This window comes from Fulmarus glacialis, unplaced genomic scaffold (genome assembly GCF_000690835.1).
Source record: "Fulmarus glacialis isolate BGI_N327 unplaced genomic scaffold, ASM69083v1 scaffold8282, whole genome shotgun sequence".
Taxonomy (NCBI): Eukaryota; Metazoa; Chordata; class Aves; order Procellariiformes; family Procellariidae; genus Fulmarus; species Fulmarus glacialis.
The window spans coordinates 84,125-107,309 of NW_009195902.1; the positions used below are offsets into that span (position 1 = coordinate 84,125).

General features: G+C 40.7%; 1 protein-coding gene across 1 annotated transcript in view; it reads right to left on the minus strand.

Annotated features, from left to right (window-relative positions):
* The window catches only part of LOC104084416 (cytoplasmic dynein 1 intermediate chain 1), a gene marked incomplete at its 3' end in the record, with an annotated part of 103,000 nt that overhangs the window by 71,181 nt on the left and 8,634 nt on the right, over positions 1–23,185 (minus strand). The window contains exons 4-5 of the mRNA XM_009588250.1: positions 8,144–8,203; positions 4,043–4,158 (exon numbers count right to left, since the gene is read on the minus strand). Of these exons, the coding sequence (XP_009586545.1) occupies positions 4,043–4,158; positions 8,144–8,203 (176 nt within the window). The remainder of the gene's footprint in view (positions 1–4,042; positions 4,159–8,143; positions 8,204–23,185) is intronic.

The following is a 23,185-nucleotide window of genomic DNA, read 5'->3' on the forward strand; positions in this document are numbered from 1 at the left end:
TTATTTGAATATGGCAGATAAACAGATGGAGCACGGGCCTGAACTGGGTTCTTTGCCAGAACTGGGCAAACATTTGTGATGTAGGATGAGGTTATCCTGCTCAGGAGGTGAGTATGGTAACACATTTGTTTTCCCCACATGAACAACCATCTGTTGAAGATGATAAACAGGTGAAGTACATAGGACCTCCATTGTTCTAGAAAGTCAGATCTTCTTCCCCTGTATACGGGATCTATTTTTTCAGAAACGCATTTCAGACTAACCTATTTGCAGTGACAGTCTGGCAAGCCAGAAAAGGGAGAACATCTCATTTTATCAATGAAGAACTGGTTTCTACTTCACGAAAGAGGAATAACAACATTCCTGACACTGGCCACCAAAGCCAGAGAGCTCACAGACCTTCACCTTCTTGCTGCCCCCCTGGTTTTGAGGGGAGCCAAATCAGGGGGTATCTCCCTTCTCAGTGCAAGTACAGTATGATGTTTTCCTCACTGAGATTTTACCTCTGGGCCCATTAGAGAGCAGGAGAACAGTAAGCTGCAGCTGAGGCACCCAGCAGAGCTTGAACGTGCAGGCTGTTTTCCTTTCTGAAAAGGTAGCTTGCAGGCAGACATACAGACCTCCTTCCACTGCTGTATGGCAGTGAGGGATTCATCCTGGGCAGAGGCCAGGCCATGGCTTTTCTGTTGATGCTTTCTCCTAGCTGTGCCTTTAGCAAAGGGCAGTTCTGCAGTGCTTTGGAGGGTCCAACCACCGAAGGCTACATGGGGCTGCCATTCTGGGGCAATGTGAGAGTCTCTGTACAATGAAGGAATGTGTCCCAGAGACCTCTCAGAAAACATTTGGCATAGTTCAGGTCTTAATCAACTCCAGAATGGAAAAAGCAGCACAAGTGAAACGTCTCCTAATGCCTACAAATACCTACATTCAAGTTCAGTTATAGAAGGAGGAGGGGAAAAGAGCACTTTTTTTCTCAGGCTCCAGAGCCAAGATCTGGGTGTTTTTGAAGTCATCCTACAAGGAAGAAAAGAAAAGGCTGAAGCTTACCGTGACCTAAATAAAGCAAAAGAATTAGGTACTTGTGATCAAAGGGTTGAATGATGCATACACACATCTCCCTAACTAATAGAGTGGGTGGGGGAAATGACATGTCATTATTTTCCTCTGAAAAGAGGAGTTAATCTGTTTTTATACCATGAAGAATAATGCCACATTATTTCTTCTAAAATTAGCAGCTGACAAGCTGAGACTTCAGTGCTCGTAGCATCTGGCTCTCTGGCACCACACTGTACTTACCACAATGAAGCTTTCCTTTACCCTTTTTTTTTGGTGGGGAATAGGCATTACCACAAAGGCCTACATCCACTAAGCTCCAGAACAGCAGTAGGTCTAAGGTACCTCAGAGTTTGTTTCTTTCTTTCTAGAGAAGCAACGTGCAGAAAACCTGATACTGACATTTCAAAAAAGATGCAAAGCTTTGAATGGACTCAAAGTCCTCTTTCAGTAGCTTAATTGTACAGGAAAGATCTTTCCATCCAGCTGTACCCTTCATTAGTTGTCTTCCAACCCAGAAGCAAGCGTGTGACAATCTCATCCTAAAATTCTGCATTTTGACATTTCCAGTGTCCAAGGCAGGCAGCGGAAGGGTGAATTCTGAAAGCTGAAGTCTAAGTAAATACGGGGTTTCTTTTTTTTTTCCCTCAAACTCTAAGGCTTCAGATACTGAATAACTGAGCACATAACCATAGTAATGGCTGAACAATTTATCTTGAAAAGGTAATGGCTATATTTTATCACACGAATGCATAGGAACAGTGTAGAGACTTCTCCTCAAAACTGCCCTCCCAAGGAATTCCCCTGTTTGCTGTTCATGTTTAAAGTGACAGTATGAAGGGCTCAGCATTCATAAAGAGGCTTGGGAGATTGAAAACCTGAGAAGTCATTTCCATCAGACCCGGGAGACCAAAATCACAGAGCTTATTTAACCCCTAGAGAGTTTCCAATTAAATACCATTTCAATGGAATAACCAAACTTTCTTGACGCTCTTTTACTGATGCAGGGCCATATTCCTGTCCAAGTTATGTGCAGAGAATTCCCTAGCAACAGATTGGAAAGGAAATAGAAGTTAAACTTTCTCTCCTCCATGCATCTGAGGGAAGTGATCAGGTGATATTTTCTCTGTGTTTAAATATGAAAACTTCACTTTTGTGGATGGTTTTTTCCTTGACTGTGATGACACAGAGAATATGAAAGATAATAAATCCAGTCACCAAAACCACTTATCACCATTTGACCTTTCCCATCACAGGTTTGGCCTAAGCAGTTTGAAGTCCCTCACTTTTTATGTTTGCATTTATCTTCTTTCATACAAGTGAGGAACAAGAGGTTCCTCTGTGTTGGGAGAACCACGAAAAGCCACATTGCCCTCTGTGCTTGCTGTCCTGACTGCCAGGCTCCACAGCAGCCCACTGTTGGGTTTTTTGTTGGGTAGGAGGTTGTCCTCTTGTCTACCCAAGAAAAGGATTTTGTAGTAGTTGAAGAGCTCCTTGGGAAAAAGCAAGAAAAACTTACAGGAAGAGGTTGGCCTGTTCAGAAAGGCATGTCAGCTAATGAGTGCTGGAGTTGCAGGCCTGAGAGAGGTAAACACATCAAAGTTGTATCTTTTGCATTGGATAAAGGCCCTGTGTCAGGGAGGAAGGGCGTCCCCTCCATCTCATCTAACAATGACTGCATGATAATGCCCCAGGGTTGAGCCCCTACTGGTCTCAACCCAGGAAGGCAAGGCCTCAGGGGCAAACCCCATCTTCTCGAGGCTTCAGCAGCCCTCAGAGAGACGAACAGAGATGAGCTGGGTTGAACTAGGGAGGCTCCTGAGGCAGCCTCTCCCTCTGCGAAGGCAAAGCTGTCAGGACATCCTGCTCAAGAAGCAGCATCCAAGCAACTGAGTTGTCTGTGCTTGAAGGCACTATTTCAGACAACAGATGACTAGAGTAAACTTGTGGTCTGGGAAAGTAGAATCTGAGTATCTAACTCGGCAGTTTTCGTTTCTGGTTTCTTAAAGGCAGACCTGGTAACCCAGCTGCAGAAAAGAAGCTGGCTATGTTTATCACTGTATCTTCCCTGACATTAACTCATATTTAGGCAGATTTACTCAACACCTTTTGCAACCTACTTGAATCTTCCTCTGTATGAATCCTGGTGAAGTTCTACACTACCTATCTGCCGCAGGAAAGCACCCAATTGTTGAACTTTTCTTGATCCTGTGTTGTTAACAGCAAAAATTACAGTCAAGACTGTCTTCAGCTTTTCTTCTTCTACCTGCTTTGTAGTAGTGTGTAAATTACATCAGGCTAATGTAGAGTTTTACATTCAGTTTAAATGGTTTCAACTGACCTGCAATCAGTGTTCTGCAGTACAACACTGGCAAGTGTGTAGTCTAAGGAACAGATAGATCAGCACTCCCCTGCTAACTACTCCACATATTTACGTATTAACAGGAAAGCCAAACAGCTAACAAACAGCTCCAGGAGTACAGACAAGATAGCTGTCAGCAGACAGAAAGCTGGACTGTCCACATCAAAGTATGTAAGCCTCCTTTTTCAGCACATGGAGCTAAACTGTAACTTCTAAGATTCACCTACTGGAGGGGGACACAATTACACTGACCAAATATCTGAGGGCAACTTTCCATCACGGCCTCTCTACAAAGCATGGAATGAATAACTTCCTTGAGAAAGCAAGAAAAATGGAATAAAGCACTATTTTAATTATATTCATAATGATTTATATGAAAATATGCTGTTATCTAAGCACAACCCATTGTAAGGCAGAAGTAGTTTGGTTCCAGCTAAATTTAAATTCATTATTATAATTATTCTCACCAGAACAGCCATTAATCACATAAACAATACCTGGCTTGCAGAAAATATGTGATAAGTAGCTATGTTATGATTTACTATTATTTTTCTTACATTCTTTAACTCTTACTCAAATACTTATTTTCTATGAAAATGTTTTCTGAAAAAAAAAAAAAAATCTTACCTTCAGATTGATGCGTGGCAAGAGGTGTCTGTGTCTCTTTGGAGTATGATACCACCTCCCGAGGTAAGAAATCAACCTGGGTAATCTTTGACACCCCTAGTTTGTGCAGTCTGCGTCTAAGATGGAATACATGACATCAAAAAGTTAGTCATGTTAAATGTAAGTCAGCAGCAGGAACAAGAGTGTTTGCTTTTATGAACAGGATAAAAAAAATACTTCAGTGTTTGCTAAGATGAAACACAATACACTATGCATGAGAAGTACCTAATTGCAGTGAAGAAAATTAATCTGGGAACCATTTGCCATAATAAAGTACAGTTACTGAACCTCTAGATCATGCTGCTGAGAGGGACTGTAAATGGGAGAGAGAAATGACCTGCTTGTGCCCCTCGTAACATGCAACAAAATTCTCTTTCATACCATCATTACTACAATGTTCTGCCTGCTCAAAAGAGTTAATCCTCAGCCTGAGATACACAATAGTGTACAGTGGGTGTGAACCAGGCTGGATTAGAACTGTCAGATGATCACCTGAGAGCAATAACAAGAGCCTTTAATTGGCAAGGTGGGTAATTTCCATAAACAAGGAGATTCTCCCTTCTACAGGAGTCATTAGTAGTAGAATTGATGTAGGTTTATGATTAGTAGAATTCTAATGCAAGGGTTGGAGGGGAGCTCCGAGACACAGCTGGAACAGGGCAAGTATAGCCTTCTTTTTCTACTGCTTCCCTAATTTTAAATAAACTATATGAAATAAATCAGTAAAGCCAATTAACTGTAAGTGGGTAAGGGAAAAAGAAGAGAGACAGCTAAACATGATCATGAACACTTTTAGTCAAACACAGTTCACTCAACAGTGTGGGGGAAAAAAATCAATTTATTTCCTGAATATTATTTGACTGTCTCTAGGGAGGGAAGAATAACAAACGTTTACTTGCAAATATTTTACTGGAGAAAATGCTAACTTTCAGCAGAGAAAAGAATATGCACATAATAAAAAAATCAACTAAGTAAGTCCAGTTGCCTAGATCAACAAGTGCAAGCACACTTATACGTTTACAGGAAATAGATTCATGGACATAATGTTTCTGTACTGCCATGTCATTAGAGAGAGCAATTTGGAAAAGCAGAAAATTCATACACATTATCCATATCCTCTCTGTTTTCCAGATTGTCAAAACAGAGGTCAAAGGTTTTTTGATCTAATTCATTTACAGTGGTTTAGGTATTCAATTAAGATTGATCTGAAAGGAAATGGAAGTCTCAGAAGGAAATTGTCATCATTGGATGACACCTATTGAACTCTTCAGCTGGTTGATGCTACATCAGCTATATATTTTTCTAATCTATCTTACTGGCTGAGTTGTTATTAAGCTGAATGCAATTAGATTCAGCAGGTAATCAGTATGAATCAGCCGTATCACGTAACAAACCACTAGAGCAGAAATAGTTGTTACAGCTCTGAGTCTTTCTTCTTTTCAAAGAGGAAAAATGAACAAGTCTCCCTCCTTAAAACCATCTGTGACTTTGCCAATATGAACAAAAGCTACGATTGTCTGAAAATCCTATGTGGGGGCAGAAAACCTTGTGATATACTTCAGCTAATGAAAGTTTTAGTAGCGTCACATTTTTGTAGCTGCTTTACCTGAGGGTTTGTGTGAATTCTAGCTTTAATAAATATCCCAGTCCAGCAGAATCTCGTGTGCTTTTCCCTCCTTCAGCACCAGATGTGAAATCTCTGTTGCCTACTTGGTCAGTTAAGACTTTCCTATGTAACCAGTCCTCTGCTGCCCCAGGTTACTGGTTCCACTTACTGAGATTCTTAAGCCTTCTGCATTGAAAGAGCTTCTTGACTGTGGTCTTGGTTAAGTATAATCTCTAATTAATTATGTGTCTAATCTGGGCCTAATTAGAACCTCACCTAATTCTAACAACAGTTTCACATGAGGTCACTCTATATCTCCTCAACTGCCTGAGGATGGGGAACATCGATCCTAATGGAGAGCTGGATTTAACCACTAGTTGGGTTAGGCTCTTTGTAGACTGCTAACCAAGAAGTGAGCTACATGCCAGAGCAGTGTGCTGACAGAATGTGTGGAATTTTTCACCTAAAATATTTCTAGTTCGGGAATTCCTGATGCCTGTACAAATGTCTTGTGTTGCCCATATCCTGGTAATTACTGGTGAAGACAGGGAGGTCTCTCTCCATCTGAAGGAATGTGGTCTTTTAGTTTTGACCCTGTTAAGCAACCTGTAATCCTTCTTACATAACTAAAAGCTGGCCTAGCGCTTGGTCGCAAGGACTTGGAGACAACTGGAGCATCCTTTCAGTATCTGGACTCTACCAAATATGGACTGTAATGTTCTAGTCTCCAGTTCTTTTTAGGGCAGCACTAAACTGTCTATTGCTTTCCCATCCCCATTTTTCATCTGAGGTGCTCATAATTCTTATCATTTACAGTTTGCTGACTATTTATCTTAGAGAGAACATAAGCTTTGAAGGATTCCTTTCAAAACTGCCTATGGGATGTCAGTAGGAGGATAGTAACTGAAGTCCACGCATCCTGTCTGTAGGAGCCAAAAGAAAGATGTATCTGCTAGAAGTGTTTACCTACACACATCATTTGCATGCTGACTGCAGGATTTCTTTTGCATTGTTGGTTTTTTTTTTTTATCTCGTCTCATGACACCAGAGGAAAGTCTGGTTCTCCCTCTAACTCTGCCTTAGTTTTGAAGACAGTTTTCTTTCAAAAGGGGCAGGATTTCTCTTTTACTGAGTATACCTGTAGATTTACTCTTTGGCTTCTTTTCTGTCTTTGCACTGACTGCTCATAAAAGATTGAAGTCTTGTGTCTATACACAGGGTTATCTTTACGTGAGTCAAATAAACCTCCTTGCCTTGCACAGCCATTTGAGGACCCTTGCTCCTGGGAGTGCTCATCTTTTAATCCAAACTTTTGGGAAAGAACAGCTGAGATTTTTAAAAGGTTGCTGTATATTAAACTAGCTCCATAAACTCTATCTTCTTGGTATGGTCCAGGTAAAGTTGTAGAAGCTGGATCTATTTGAAGCCACACTCAGGTGGAAATTACAAACATTCCTAACGGTTCTGGATGTGGAGAAACCCTGCATAGAAAGCTCTCCGGATGCTTTCAACTCCTTCTGATCATCTTTCCTGCTAAAAAACCTGCAGCTGGGAGCGCTGTCAATCAGTAGTTAAAGGGAAATTGTGTTTTTTCTTATAGAATGGTGAATGAATTTCACATGAAAAGCATAAGATGCTTGCCTGGAGACTCAGACAGGCAAGCCCATAAGTTCGTAGGTAGAGCAATTTCTTCAACACAGAGATTTGGTTTTGCCTATGACTCAAGTTCTGAAGAACTTGAGGGACAGCTACGTATCCTTTTTAGGGAACAGTTTATCCTAAATAAACACCACTATCTCTGCAGGTAGGCATTTCTAAATTATTTAAATTAACTAATTTTTTCAGATGCTTTGGGTAGAGAAGTTCCATCCCAAACTAGAAAATATTAATCTTAGCTCTAGTACAATTTAAAAAATGCTTGATTGGCCTGAACTCAACTAAGATGACAATTACTCTTGGACTATGATGATATTTAAGTGCAGAATTATAAGCACATATGCAGCTCCTAAGGAAAAAGGGGAAATGGTTACTGCATGTGGAAACAGCATAACTATGGCAAAGACAGGAAGGAGGGGAAAAAGTACCTTGCAAATGATTCAGAGAGAAAAGACTGAATCAACAGGTACAAACAAGACCAATGTAACTGTACATGCACATTAAAGTGCCACAATAATAACATTTCATCTGTAATGAAATAGTTATTTGCATTGTGCTTCAGGCAACAGAAATAGCAGCTTATCTTTTCACAAGCTTCTTTAAATAGTTGATTTTTTCCACAAAGATGGCTTTGCTGAAGCTTCTTATTGATGAAACAAAAAAAAGGAAACTTAAATTATGGTATTTTTGAGTCAACAAAGCAAATGAAAATCACATAAAACCAGCTCAACTGGGAAGCATTTTCAACATAATTCTTGCAAAGAAATGAGAAACAAATAACAAAAAGAGCTGACATATACCCAAGTTCAGAGTCAGACTGGAGCTGCAGCACTGAGGGGTCTGTGTCCCATTGCAAGGTCCTAGGGCGGTAATCAGCCGTGCAGCACAAAGGGGGGGGAAAAAAGAACACACAGAATTAACTGAAAGGATGAACAAAACCCCATCTCATTAGTTACATGCTCTATGTAGTACATTGAACCTCCAAGTGCAAAGGACAGCCACAGTATGTCAAAAAAGGATCGTATGTCAAGCTGTGGCGAGGCAGGCAACTTATTAAAATTACATATTATTGGTAAGCAAAGGGAAGAAGCTGGGTTTCCTTTCAGATACTGGTTAATGAAACATTTTTTTTCTCTTTTTCTGAAAGATTTCTAACTCTTTAACTACGGTTGATGTATTCACAATAACCTGTAAAATCTGCGGGCACAATTTATTGTAATCATGTTTTTATGGATAAGGTGGACTGAGCACTAGCCATGAACTCCACTGAAAGGTCTAGCCCTTCGCACACTCCTGAGACTGACGGCAAGCCATCCTGTAAAACAGTGCTCGGGGCACGAACATCACATAGCGTGTATGCCAACAAATGGCACACTGACACCAGCTCTGACATATTCTGGGGGCATCTGGGACAAATAAACAAATTCTTTTTCTTTTCCTCCAGATAAAATTTCTGGGGAAGAGGGGAATGATACATCTGGGGAAATCAGATCTATGACAGTCTCTTAATGGACTGCTGTCATAGGGGACTGTCACCAAATGTACGAATGCTCCAGAGGTGTGGTCTGAAGTGAAGATGTTGTTTCTCGCATTGCAATGCAACTTGCCATGCTACCATCTCTAAACCACTTTGCAAATACTCACAGAGGCTTTCTGGAGTGAAATACTTATAATCCCCCAACTTAGAAATACAAAAATCGACATATTGAGGCCAACATTTTCAAAAGTGCCCACTCATTCCCTGGCTCTTGATTTTACTTTATTTTTCTTCCCTCGGGAAGCCACATCTCATCTGCAAGAAAACTGCCAGAATCCATGACAGAATCAGGGACACAGGTTTGGCTCCTGAGCACCTTTTCCTGTAGTATGACACTAGATTATGCATTGCTCTCACAAGCAGAGGCTAGAGCAAAGGAAAGCACTCCTTCACTAAAGCAAGCAAGTCATGCAGACACACTGGATAATGATACTCCTGAAAATTAAAAACTCCCCTCATTTCTTCTGAATACAAATTTTGAGGATACAGAGAACATAATATTACCAGGTTCAGCCAAAACCAGCCATATAACCAGCCATGCTCAATTTACACAAGCCTTTCTGCTACAATAGCAACTTCCGCCCATGAATCACTCATATAAACTAAGAAGTTCTTGAATCAGGTTAGAAATAGATCTCTTAAAGCCATATAATTATGCTACCTCCTGTACTTAGTAAACTCACCCATTCTATTACCAATGTTAACTCACTCTCTGGAGAGACAGACAAGGGCATGTGCTGCACTCTGTCGTGTCAGAGTGAAAGAGAATCAATCTCAATACCCTGAACATACAAAAAGAATGAAGAATTGTAATGCGAAGGTGCTTTCCCATGCAACATAAGGGCACTCATTCCCCTCAACTTCTTATGATCCATAGCGATGTGTATTGGCATGAAAGACTTCACAGTGATACAGAAAGACTTCTTCAAAACGAAACTGTATTACAGAAGGGTCAGAGATAAAATAATACAGTGATGAAGAACAGATTTTCTCCTTGTAACTTGACTGTAGCTCAAGTACAGTGGAAAGGAAAGTGGACATAAGGATATGAATGCCTGATGCAAGGCAAAGGCATCAGTGACTAATGCATTATAGATACTCCATTAAAAATGCTATCTGTGTGAAAATCACTCTTGTAATGTCACCAAGGACATTAGCATATATTAGGACTTGCCATGTAAATGCCAGTTTCTAACTTATAGCTGCCTAGGGGCTACTTACACATGCATATCTGGGTTTTCCAAACACTTAAAAGAAAACATACATAACTCATTGCATTTCCGCCCCACCCCCCTCCATCCACTTTCAAACCTACAAAGTTTCCCAAGGGATAAAGACTGTTCCATCAGAAAGAAGTCCATTATCATCTGATTAAAACAAGAGCTTGCAACAAGTCTCTAAAGAGGTATAGCCCCTACATTCCACCTCTAAGAATCCAGACCAAGTTACAACAGAGGGCACATTTACTTCATACTCAGCTGAATACCTAAACAAAATAAACTTAGAGATCTCACACACTCAAGACAGCACTCAAATCCCCAAAATACGAGAATAGCAACACTTATGGTTCGGGCCATCATTTGTTACATGCAGACCATACATGTAGTGGAGACATGTTCTGCCCTTAAGAACTTCATTATCTGGATTCTGACATAGAGACTTCACCATTCTTGACGTTGATACGTACTGTTAATAGCAATTCTCCTTGACTCCTGATTACACCTGTTTTCAACAGTTTTAGTGCACCTGCAAAACATTTCCTAGATTTGTGCTCCAAATGGTAATTGTTCTCTCTGCATCATTGTATTACCACTTGCAAAGGCCTGAAAAATAGATACGGAAGCAATATCTGCTGTGTTGTCCTCTCAAGCTTGGCTGAGAAATGTTATCGCAGAAAATGAGGCTGCAGGTAACAGATCTTCAGGTTTCAAGTCTCTTGCCCTAGGAGACACAGAACACAAGTGGCTACACTCCAGTGGAGGCTGGAGAGCACAGGGAGTGACTAGATGTTTCAAGGAACAATACTGATTTGTTCTTTTTCTCTTCCTGGTACCTGAAGAATGTCTGCAGATCAAAATGAAAGTGCGTGAACAGTAAAGATGTAATCTGGACCTGCAATTTAGCCAGTTTCCATGGCAATAACGTTGAAAAAGAAGTAAACAGATTCTTTGAGGATTAGCAACTCAAAGATGATGTTGAATAGCCTGTGCTGTCATCCAGACTAGGAAATTAAAGCTAATCTGTTTGTGATGAGCAGACATAGCGTATGACATTCCTTGATCGTTTGGATGAGCATCACCATTATGCTTGCTCTCCTGTGGACAGGTCTCAGTGGGAATTGTGAAATGCCATTGGATCTCAGTGAAAAAGCAATGCCAATCTTTTTCAAATCTAACACATGAGTTCTTTCTCCAGAGATTTCTTCATGAAGAAAAGGATTAGGTGCTGTTCTTTTATCTTTCTTCTTCATAAAAGAAAACTGAAATTAGCTTTGGAACTTCCAGTCACCCAAAGACAGGGGCAGAAGGAGTAACATTACAGAGCCCAAAGACAAGTGCGTGGCCCAGGAGAACTGCTTAACTGGTAGGTCAGCACTCAGGCAGAGGTGCTCCCACTCTGGACCCTTTCAGAGAGCACAAGTTGGTGAAAGTCCCCCTACATGGATTCAGTAGATTTTGGCACAAATCTATATAGAAGAATCATAGAATCACAGAATCATTAAGGTTGGAAAAGACCTCTAGGATCATCAAGTCCAACCATCAACCCAACACCACCATGCCCACTAAACCATGTCCCTAAGTGCCTCATCTACACATCTTTTAAATACCTCCAGGGATGGTGACTCCACCACTTCCCTGGGCAGCCTGTTCCAAGGCCTGACCACTCTTTCAGTAAAGAAGTTTTTCCTAATGTCCAGTCTAAACCTCCCTTGGCGCAACTTGAGGCCATTTCCTCTCGTCCTATCGCTAGTTACTTGGGAGAAGAGACCAACCCCAACACCAGATACAAAACATTTTACCTTAACATTTTTATGGGGAAAAGAGATGAGCATTAGACCAAGCAGGGAAAAGTAGTGCTCCCTTGCACTTTCCAGTCCTTCCACAAATCTCCTGCAGAGCATCTGAGCTGAGCCTCCCCCTGTGAGTGCACACGGCATGGGAAGGGACCCTGGAAACTCACCGAGCATGAGCAGCATCGTCAGGACTAAGCCAGATCAGTCCGTTTCCCCCACCCAGACAACACAGACACTATTTTAATCAGAACTACCCAACATTGTTTCAAAGCTGGTTGCTATATAAGTCTCCCACATAGTGACAAACAATAGCCCTGCTATCAATCTTCCTTTTACACGTTTGGTGCGCAACGGCTGCCCTTGGCTGATTTTAGGAGAAAAAGCTGTAACTATTATCAAATAACAGATTGTTCTAAAGCAGCATGAAGGGAATGAGGGCTTTTAGATCTTGCACTAAGTAGACAAAGCACAAGTGTTATTACTTCTCTTTAAACTGATCTGCTTTCACTCTCTTCCTTTAGATAGGCATATTTTACCATTCTCTATTTGCTCTGTATTATGATCTCAATAATCTATTTTTTTTTTTCTCGAATTTAGGACAGTATTAATGCTGGTGCTGTTTCAGCTCTTAGTACTGAAAAAGTACCAGGTGATTTTGATACAATGCATCTTCTTTCTCCCCAATCAGTAGGGGAATAACCTGCAGAAAGAAACAAACAGGAGGAACAGACCCAGATGTGATACATTTATTAAAGGATTGGATGGTAAAGCAACTTGTTACATTTTTCTATTCTGAATACATGTCCAAAGCTGTAGGGAGATACTCAGAGCACAGTTTTAAGAGGACAGAGACCACTGCAAAATTTAAGGTGGGAGGCAAAAGGAATTTGAACAGAAGCATTCCCTTTTCTGTATTATTATTACCATGGAAAACCAGGCACTTTGCCATCTGTTACGATGCCCTGTGGAGCCTTGCTTCCAGAAGATTTTATTCTGATTGCATAATGTCAATTATGTCGATTAAAAATGTGGAAAAGACTAAAATAAATAAACTAAAAATAAAATAAAATATTTGAACTGTTTTAGAAAGTTCCCAACCTCCAAATGCATTCATTAAGCATGGAGTCTGTCATCTAAAACCATCTGGAATTCATGAGAAATTCTCAGCTGATTTAAACAACTTTGGGTCTGGCCTCAGTGATAGTATATGAAACACGTAAGGCATCATTGCCAATACATACACTTGTTAAATCACCATCATAAATGATATCCAGAATATCCAGAGTCACAGTCAGATTGCAGTACAACTTGGCTCTGGTAAGTGCCCCAATCTAACACTTTTCATCCAACATACTGGCAGCTTAGTTCTGACTCTGCTTCCCTGAAGCTAAAATCAAATCCCCCCTCATCTGTTGCTGATGCCTCAGAACACGTGTTCTGCGTGACTTCTTTTCTCTCCCCACTCTCCCTTCCCAGGTCAAGAGCAACCAGGCCTGAAAATCCATGCTTTTGAAAAAGGCTACTCACAGAAATAACAGCAAACACTGCTTTCTCAAGGGGCCTCTTGCAGGGTAGAAATCTCTTTGCTGCATGGCAAATCACACCTTCCAGTGGAACTAGAGGGAAGCAAACACCATATTGTGGCATCTCCTGTCACCAACAGCTGTTGTGCTTTCCAGTCCAGGAGAAAACTGCACTGACGGTGTACCAAGTCCCAAGGTATCTGAGATATAACTGAGATATCCATATGTGTCCCTAATGAAGCACCATTAGACCTGACAGGTCCCAAACCCAGTATCTTCCCTTGCAGCAACAGCAACGCCCTAAAATGACCCTTCGTGTGGGAAATAGCTATGCCTTCCTAACCCCAAAATACAACAAAGGAGTGTGCCATGACTCCAGAGATTAAGCTGAGGTTTTCAGAGATCAAAGGCCAATCCCATTAAGCAGAACATAGATTGTTACTAAACTGAGAGACAAGAATTGAAGGAGAGAGTCACCCACAACACATGGAGTCGGCCACAGCATATGAAGTCTCATAGCACCTTTGCTTACCAGAGTAAAGCTTCTAAGATGATATGAATGTTAGGAAGAAATGACTAGTCTAATTTTCCCCATCGGGGGTAGCAGGGGGTCTTGACATTACAATGGGTATTCATACTATCTTCAGGCACCTAAATGAAGTGCTCCAGCAATGAAACACGTCACCATGGGCTGTCTGCATAGGAACAGAAAGACAGGAGATTGCTCCAGGCAGCAGTTCTGAGCACCCAACTTAGACTCCAACTGTGAGCAGGTTTCAGAGGTGGTTGCCCACAGAGAATTTGGGGGGAACAGCCCAACTAACTTGCGTGGGTGACTTGGGACGGTGAGTAAAGAAGATGGAGCCAGACTCTTCTTGGTGGTGCCCAGTGACAGGACAAGAGGCGACGAACACAAACTGAGAAAAGGAAATTCCACTTAAACGTAAGAAAAAACTTTTTTACTTTGAGGGTGGTCAAACACTGGAACAGGTTGGCCGGGGAGTTTGTGGAGTCTCCATCCTTTCAGAGACTCAAACCCCACTGGACACAGACTAGGCAACCTGCTCTAGGTGACCCTGCTCTGAGCAGGGGGGGGTCAACTGGATGATCTCCAGAGGGGTCTTCCCGCCTCAGCCACTCCTGGTTGTGCGATTCTGTGCTCTCCCTTTCATCTCCCTGCTAGCACCCGATGAAGAGCCAAGGGGCTATCTGTATTGATGGGAGAGCTACTTGAAAGCCTGCAAGGTTCAGTCTGCTTCTTGCTTTCTTTTATTCTCACTTCAAATGCAACTAGAAAAAGAAGTGAATTAGAAAAAAGAGTGAACCAAAAAGCCCAAAATTGCAAAGAATAAGAGGATTCTTGTTTTTTACTTTGATGCAAAGAGGAGCCCCATGCTTAAAATGCAGGCCTGGCTTACAATTTCCAAAAGATTCAGAATTGCTTACATTAAGAACTGTGCACCTGCACATGGATGATATACTGAAAAACAGGTTCCACCGAACTCATATATTCTTAAAAATACTGGATGCAACAACTGTGAGATATGAGAACTATTTTAGAATCACCAGTATAATACAACGCTTAAGATGCGTTTGAATGCCTTTTTTCAATACGATAACAAATATTGTCACCAAATTACAACATCTGCAATTTCAATATGTAATCTATCATGTATCTAGACTCTTTTTTTTGAAGGTCTGAATATTGCCAAAATGAATTAAGGCTGCATAATTACTTAGCTGTAAAATTTCAGAGTTCTACCTTCTTTGTTGTGTCAGTTTCTCCAGAGCTCCTACTTTAGTGTTGATTAATTAGAAAATCTGAACTAAGAAACTGTTGGTGAGAAATTACTGCAGATGTTTAAAAATATATATGTATATAGATAAGCTGGTTTTATTCCTTTCATTCCAGATTTTTATAATCTTAATTTTCCCCACTATAATTTTCACTTTCTGATATTTTTTTGTACATTAAAAGTGTGTCTCCAAAACAAAATACATCAAGAAAAAGAAGATTCAAAGCTACTACTCAGAGATGGAAAAGTACCACTTGCCTCAGTTGATGCTTTGCATTTAAGCCACTATTCTGCTGCCATCTGTGCTCTGTTTTGCAGATCTGTTCCACTTTGAAAGGATTGGCAAAAAGAAAATACCTTCCTTGTGCTACTTGTTTTCTGAGGCACATTATAAGCAAGATGGATATCAAACAGCAGTTAGGGTTTGTGCCTCTCAACAAGACGCTCGCTTATGCTTGTAGAGTAGTACGCTCTGACACCACCGCGGGTTCTTGTGTTCCGAGCTGGGCTGCTAATCATAAAATAAAATGCCATAATACATCCAGTGAGCAAGGAGTTTGGCACCACTGTTGGAGCACAGCCAGATACTTGCGTTTGCATTCACACTTCCAAGCAGGCTGACACCTCTGACTTCCAGTCTTCCCCAATAAAAAGAGCAACTATGACCTCCCTGAGTGCAGAGCACTATCTTTCAGCTGCCTGGCAACCATAACAGCCCTTCTCAGACGGGCACGAGTTTAAAATATACTCTTCTTTTTTTTTACGGTATATTTATAAAAAATCATGGACAAATAGTATTTGAAACACATGTATATTTCAAAACTGTTTTTAAATCAAGGCTATGCTGCTGAATGTATTTAATAATTTTTGAAATCCACTTGACATTTAAATCAGAATGAACAATTCTGGCATGCCTTTAATTGTAAGAACTGGATTGTCACCTTGTTGATTCCCATTTCACAGAATTCCACTAATTAAATCAGCAGTTAAATTCATCCAATCTGCTGAACTTATTTGATATATTTAAAGTTTGTTCTTTGATTCAGGTCTACATTATAGAATATAGTCTCCTGGCAATGTAATGAACCTTGTCATTCTCACAATTTATATGCTATAGCTACAGAAATCTTAGTCTACAAATTTATGCTGGTTTGCCAGGAGGGTCACTGTGAGCAGCAGGCTGGATGTGTGAGGACAGAAGGTCAAATTAGTTAGAAGCTTCTGCTGAGCCTATGAACTGACACAGATTTACTGTAAGTGCTGGATAGCACGAACAGTCATTTCGAAAGTGCAGTAATAAAAAACACGTTCAGGAGCGGGAAGGCATAAGTTGTTTTGTTCTTGTAGCAAACTCTGAAAATTCTTTTTTAAAAATATTTTTGTCTTGGTTTTTATACCGAGAGTAAGTCTATGCGACCAGATAGAACTCAAATGATCACAAATGTAAAAGAAAGAACTTGACGGGAGAAGTTTTACACATTATCAGCTCCTGCAGATGCTTTAAAGGAACCGCAGTACTCACATTAGGACACTTTGATCCAGAGATAAGGAAAGTTTTCTCATAAACTTCAAGGGGCTTTGGATGATACAATCACATAAAAGACAAAGTTACATTTATTAGTCAAATCTAGGAAAGACAATCCATAGTCTTTCAGAGGAGTCAAAGAGGTAACATGAAGGCTGGAACCTACAATTTTTAGGTCTGGTCTTATTCAGCTGAAGAAGAAGGTGAAAGATTTCAGCAAATTTTCATTTCTGCTTCAGTGCTAAAATCCAGTAACTACTAGCTGGAAGAAGAGTTGGTGTTTCCCTTCCTTTATACAATTTATTTTGTGCTGGAAACAGCAAAATCATTCCAGAAGGGGATGAGATTTTTGCCACAACTAGGTTGAAACAAGAACTCATTGTATGAGAGTTATCAAAAATTTTTCACATCAACAGTCAAAATGTCAAAAGTTTTCATGACCCAATTATCTGACTTTTAATAGACCAGCTCAGAAATTATATTCCGATTTTGAATTATTAAAGTAAATAAGTATAACTAAAATTTCTGAATCAAAATCAGTTTTAAATGGAAAATCAAAATCTTCTGCTTATGAAAAATTTAATATGGGATGCTTAGACTGTTACAAAACTCCTTGAAAAAAGAAAAAAAAAAGATCTGGAGATTTACTTTCCAGTGGCAGCAATTCCCATTTTACATAATCGAAGAAAATTCCTAAAAAATGAGTTATTGAAATAGCCTCTTTTTATTTTTCCAGATTAAACATAAAATTGTGAATGGGGATTTTCTGAGGGGCTTTTTAATAGGCTAGTGAAGGAGAAAACATCTACATGCACAAACTGTACCAGTTTAACTATGTTAAACAGTTTAACATAGGAGGTGATCTCACACAATTTAATTAAATCAAGATTAAATTCTGTGCAAGAGAATTGTTTAAGCCGAGCTGGCCTTAGCAAGTAAGTTGTTTTGTTTTAAGAGGATTAGTGTTTTAGTCCCTAAAATCATCTGATTGTCTGACTAAATACATGCATGATATGCCTGGAAATAACTACAGAGAAGTAACTACAGCTGGGCTGATAACCTAAATGGTTAAGTGGGGCTTTATACATTAATATTATTTTCTTCTGGATGCAGCTGGGGCTCAGGTTTCCAAGGCATTTTATGAAGCACCCTGGGAACGGCAATCTTTCCTTCTCCTTTAATTTATAGCATGGAGATGCTTGCTAATGAGAAAAATAATCAAAGATCTGGAGGACTGAACTCTATCCATCCTTTACGAATGAAAGCATGAAAATCCTTAATGATGCCACAGGCTCACATGCTAAAAGGATTGCAGATGATTCTAATTAATACGGACCATTCTGACTTTGTAACTGGCACGCACTGAAAAACACTCCCTACTTTCTAGGTCAGATATACAGACACTTGAAAGCAACTGCCAAGTTGCTTCAGTCCCTAAGGTGGCTGCTTATGTTTATAGGCTAAAAAAAAAATTGGCAGGGAGAGGCTTCAGATATCTAGGGCTAAATATACATTGAATATAAAGGAGAAGGATTGTGGTTCTTCTTGTGCTGGGACAAAAGGAGGGAAAAGACTGCAAGAAACCTGCCTTCCTCCAGCCACATACACTAACCTACGCAGAGCAAACCACGATGTGTGCGAGCAGCTCAACGCAGCCACTCACACTGAGCAGCCCACGCTCGTGGAAGGAGGACCGGCCAGCCCTGTTACTCTCCTGTAAATGGGCTGCGGGTGGGAAGCGTGAGAGACTTGCAGCATTGCTTTAAAAAGCAGCAGAATTCCTAGGGCAAAGATAGCTGAGACAGCCAGGGTGTCCCTGGGCAAGGGGAGGAGGCTGACACTGTCACTTCTTCACAGATGCCAGCACGATTCAGGTCAAGAAGGCTTAAGGCACAATTTGGCCTCTAACACTGTTGGAAACTGTAGGATAAAACACATGTGCTAAGAGATCCTGACGATGGTGTCATGGCAAATTATACAGGAAAAAATTTAACAGCTGGAGTGTGTATTTCTGCCTTACCATGTGATGGCAAACATCCCATACCAAGCCCAAAGCCACCAAGACAGAGTGGCAATGCCAGCATCCCACAGGTTATCCCGTTTGCCTCTAGCCACCAAGCAAATGTTTCTCTTGAATCTCCACTGTGAAAGACTCATGTCTGCACTACACAATGGTCCCTGGGGTTACAATCCTTCTTTTTCTGAATAAAACACCATTCAAGCGAAGGTCATCATAAAGTAATTATTTTCCCTCGGCCTTTCCTGTAGCTCCCTCAGAGTCTTTACATTGTTCTGTGCTTCCCTTTGGCTCAGCCCATTTATGAAATACGTGTGCCACTAAAACAGCCATTTAAAAGCCATTTTGTACATACAAACTGGTCTTAAAAAAAACAGCATAAAAAAAAAAAAATCTGCTACTAGTAACCGTTACGGCTGCTACTCCTGAGGCAATACAACACAGGTCCACTTGTACTGGTCGCAACTGAAGGCGGCTCCCCACCATTTGTGAACGTGGTAACACAATGAAATGCTGGTAATGCAAAGCTGAGCAGCAATGATGAAACAGCATCATTGCATAGAACCTGTCAAATGCATTTACTTAATGATAAAGTAGCTAAGCCCTAGGCGATACGGTTATGTTAGCAGTGGGTTTAGCAGATCTTACAGAAACATGGTTTTGCTAATGTCTACAAGGGATGTTTTCTATAGCTAAAGAGAAGACAGGAAATACGCTGTGGGGACTGTAAAAGATGATCTACTACAATAATCCAACCTTCCCGTATAAATGAAATAGAGACCAGGATCCACCTTCTTCTTTTGCCTTCTTTATCTGTCTAATTAAACAGCAAAGCAGATATTTAAAAGGGAGAATGGCATTCTGATACCCTTTCTTCAGCTTGTCAATGTGTTATATTACTGTACTAGGTAAGGAGCTGTTTAAAAATAAAACAGTAAAAATAAAAGCTGACTTGCCAAGTCTGATTTTTCAGGCAAAGAGCCTAAAAAGCACAGAACCTAAAGGCTTTGGTGACATTTAGATACACTCATGAAAGATCAGCAAACAAAATCTTTGTGATTTTAAACATTATGTGGTAAGAACACACTTCTTAACTAGAGATGCCTTTTTTTTTTTTTACTTGACTGACAGTGAGCAAGATTAAATACAAAACTGTAAAAGAGTAAATACAATAATGACATGCTCTGACTCACTCGGTGCCCAGATGCTCCAGAGCTACCTCTTTCCTTTTGATCGTATATCTGAGAAGCAAGAGATGTTTGTGTTTGAGAGTCAGACATGAAGCAATGCAGGATTAACACAAGTCTCGTGTGTGTGTTTAGATACTGCCTTATAAAGCAGAACACCTAATAACTATACAAAAATGAGTAAATAATATGCCACAGAGAAAAAGGACTGGAACAACATCTGTTTCTCCCTGCACTGGTCCAATACAAACTGAGGGTGGACATCAACAGAGTGAAAGAAAATATATCCTAGTGTATTTCTTTTTATACCCAAACGGCTCAAAGTGGCCGTAGTAGGTGGAAGCAACTCAGAATCATGTCTGATGAAAACATACATGAATGCAGACTAATATTGTCAGCAAACTTCAAAATAGAATGAGAGAGAAGAAGACATGCTCTTGACTCTCTATCAGTAAGGACATCCAACCTAATGTGACAGCTGCTACTATGTTCTCTGGAATACAACTGGGAACACATTCAGAGATCACAGTAACTGCAGGATGAACTGACATAGTGGGCAAAAAATTATGCCAACAGCCAAAGCCAAAGGTGAAATTGCTCCTCAGAGAAAAGTCATCCAGCATTACAGACAGCTGTTCTATTTCTAGGATTGCTCATATACTGTATTTTATCTAGAAATAAAAAACTGTAGTGACGGTGAGGCAATCAGGATTCCAGAGTGGTCTAACTTCTATGGCATATTACTGCTACAAAATGGCATACTGCTGCTACAAAACCTCTTTGAGAAATCTGATTTCCCTTTATTTTTGTCTTTTCTTTGCTACCTAATGCTATGCTCAAACTCATTCTCACTGGAACTTTCATTAAATATTTACAGCTTCATCTAAATAAGGACTAACCCTGCTTTACTGCAGTGAACTTCACACACAGAAGGAAGCTAACTGATTTCAGTCCATCAAACACATCTCAAAACTGTGATATTAATGGAACAACAACATAATTCATGTAAGAACCATTTAAACTAAGTATTATGTAGTGCCCTTATCCAAGTAAGAACAATAATTATAGAATGAGTAGCTGTAACCAGACAAACCCACCAAAACCAATGGACTGTGAGAGAAAGTACAAAATAATCCACCTTGCATTATTTTAAAACACCACATTGAAGTATCCATCCTCTGAAAGAAGCTACCAGAAGATGAAGGATGCTTCCTATCATCTTTGTCTTTATGGGAGCCCACAAAATAACCAGGTGTCTAAACATATGGGCAGCAAAATACGCAAGTTAGAAAGTAGAAGAACACTGATGAAGCTGTTGCAGAAAGAAAGGCAATCATTAACCTTTACACATCCAAGGCAGCTGAGGCTGGTGCAGTTTACTGAGGAGATGGAAGGTGGGAAACCTTATATGCAGCCTAACGGGATTCTCATGTTCCAGTACAAAATGCACAGAGGGATGTGCTGTATGCATGGGACTTCACTGCACACACGCACACACAAACCAGCTCAACTATAAATGGGATGCTACTGTGCAAACCTACCATTGTAGGGTAACGAAGCTAGCTAGGAACATACAGGAGAGCGAAGGGTACAGGGAAAAAATGGGCCACACAGATAAATCATACCTTGGTCCACAAATGCAACTCCTCCAAGCGTACAATACGCAAGGGTGAACATACAGACACCCTGCAGGTAATACAAGAATACATACCAGTGCAGGCTAGTATTAGCACATGAGAGCTACCCAGCCACAGAAGCGCATCCTTCCAGCACAGATCTATTTCTGCTATCTTATGTTGAGCCGGCATGCAAAGTGCGGACCGACCCTAGTGCTCTGGCTCTACCTGTGACAGGACACTGGGGCTTTTCCAGAGAGCTGGCTCAGCCCACCAGACCTGATATTGCACTGCCTGGCTCTGAAGACTGTACAAGGTCTGTCCTTGTCTACTCTCCCACACGACACAAACATGTTGTTCACGGGTGTGCGTGGTGAGAAGATGAGATTTATGAATGTCTAAGGTACACTGAGTAGTAAAACGTGCCTCCCCATGAAACAACTGTTTCATGACAGTTATACTATGACAGCTAGCATCCTCTCTGGCACACTAAGGTAGTAAAAGTTCAGAGTATCTACTAGGGAGAGCTGAGATGCATATAGTGATCATGAAGAAGCTCCATACTGATAGTCTCGAAGAGGCGAATTTGTGTTTCACACCGTATCACAGCACAGAAGCCCTCAGCAAATGCCCTTAACTCAGCCCCTTTCTTCACAACATTTACTCATAGCTAGTTAGCTGAAATCTACACTTCAGTTGTGCATGTCTGTATAAGCTGACCATCAGCAATAGGACACTGGGCATCAATGCCCTAAACAAAATACTTATCCCAAAAGAGCCAAGCATACTCTGTTCCGAGGAGAATCTTCATGGGATCCTGCAACACTGCCTTGTGGGAAATGAGTCATGTCTGAATACATCATAACAGAAAGCCCTTTGAACCGATAACCCATCTATCCAGAGACAGGTATCTGTTCAGGCTGTGACATCATTTTCCCGTCCTATCTGTGTAACACAAGCAATGCTGCCATCAGAAAAGTGAAGTGGGGTGTGCAAAGCAATGTGGAGATAGGCAAGTTGCTCTCTGTGCAACAACAGGGCTCTAATGAATTGCTCAGAGCAGCCGGATAACTAAGACCAGCATATACCCAACGTATTTCTTAAGCGCACAGTTATGGTAAAATCTTCCAGAATCTGCCTACCCAGAATTGATCCCCAAGACCACCAAAAAAAAAAGTTGGCTGTCCTGTCCAACTGAAAGCATTCAAAGAAAACTGTCAATAGTTTCTAGCACCATTATTCATCTAACATTTGCTCATTCTTACTGTTGCTGTCATGGCTCAGGTGGAAGCTGGAACACTCCTGAAACCTAGTGTCATCCCTAGTGGAAATAGCAACGTGGTACTAAAGGTCAAGCAGCAAAAAAACCCATAAAAACCTGGGCTGCACAGGGCAGAAATGGTTCCATAAATTAGTGCTATTACATAGTCCGCCCCACACCTTCTCCTAATAAGCTTAATGGCATCAGGGAAAAGACAACATTGCTCTAGCTATTGTCCTGGAGATAATGGACAATGGTCCTGCAGGATAGCAGCACTACTAGACGATAGGTCATATGGCAGAAGGGACCATTGTGACCATGCAGCTTTTCTTCCTGTGCAACAAGAAAGCTTTACGACTTTTCTGAA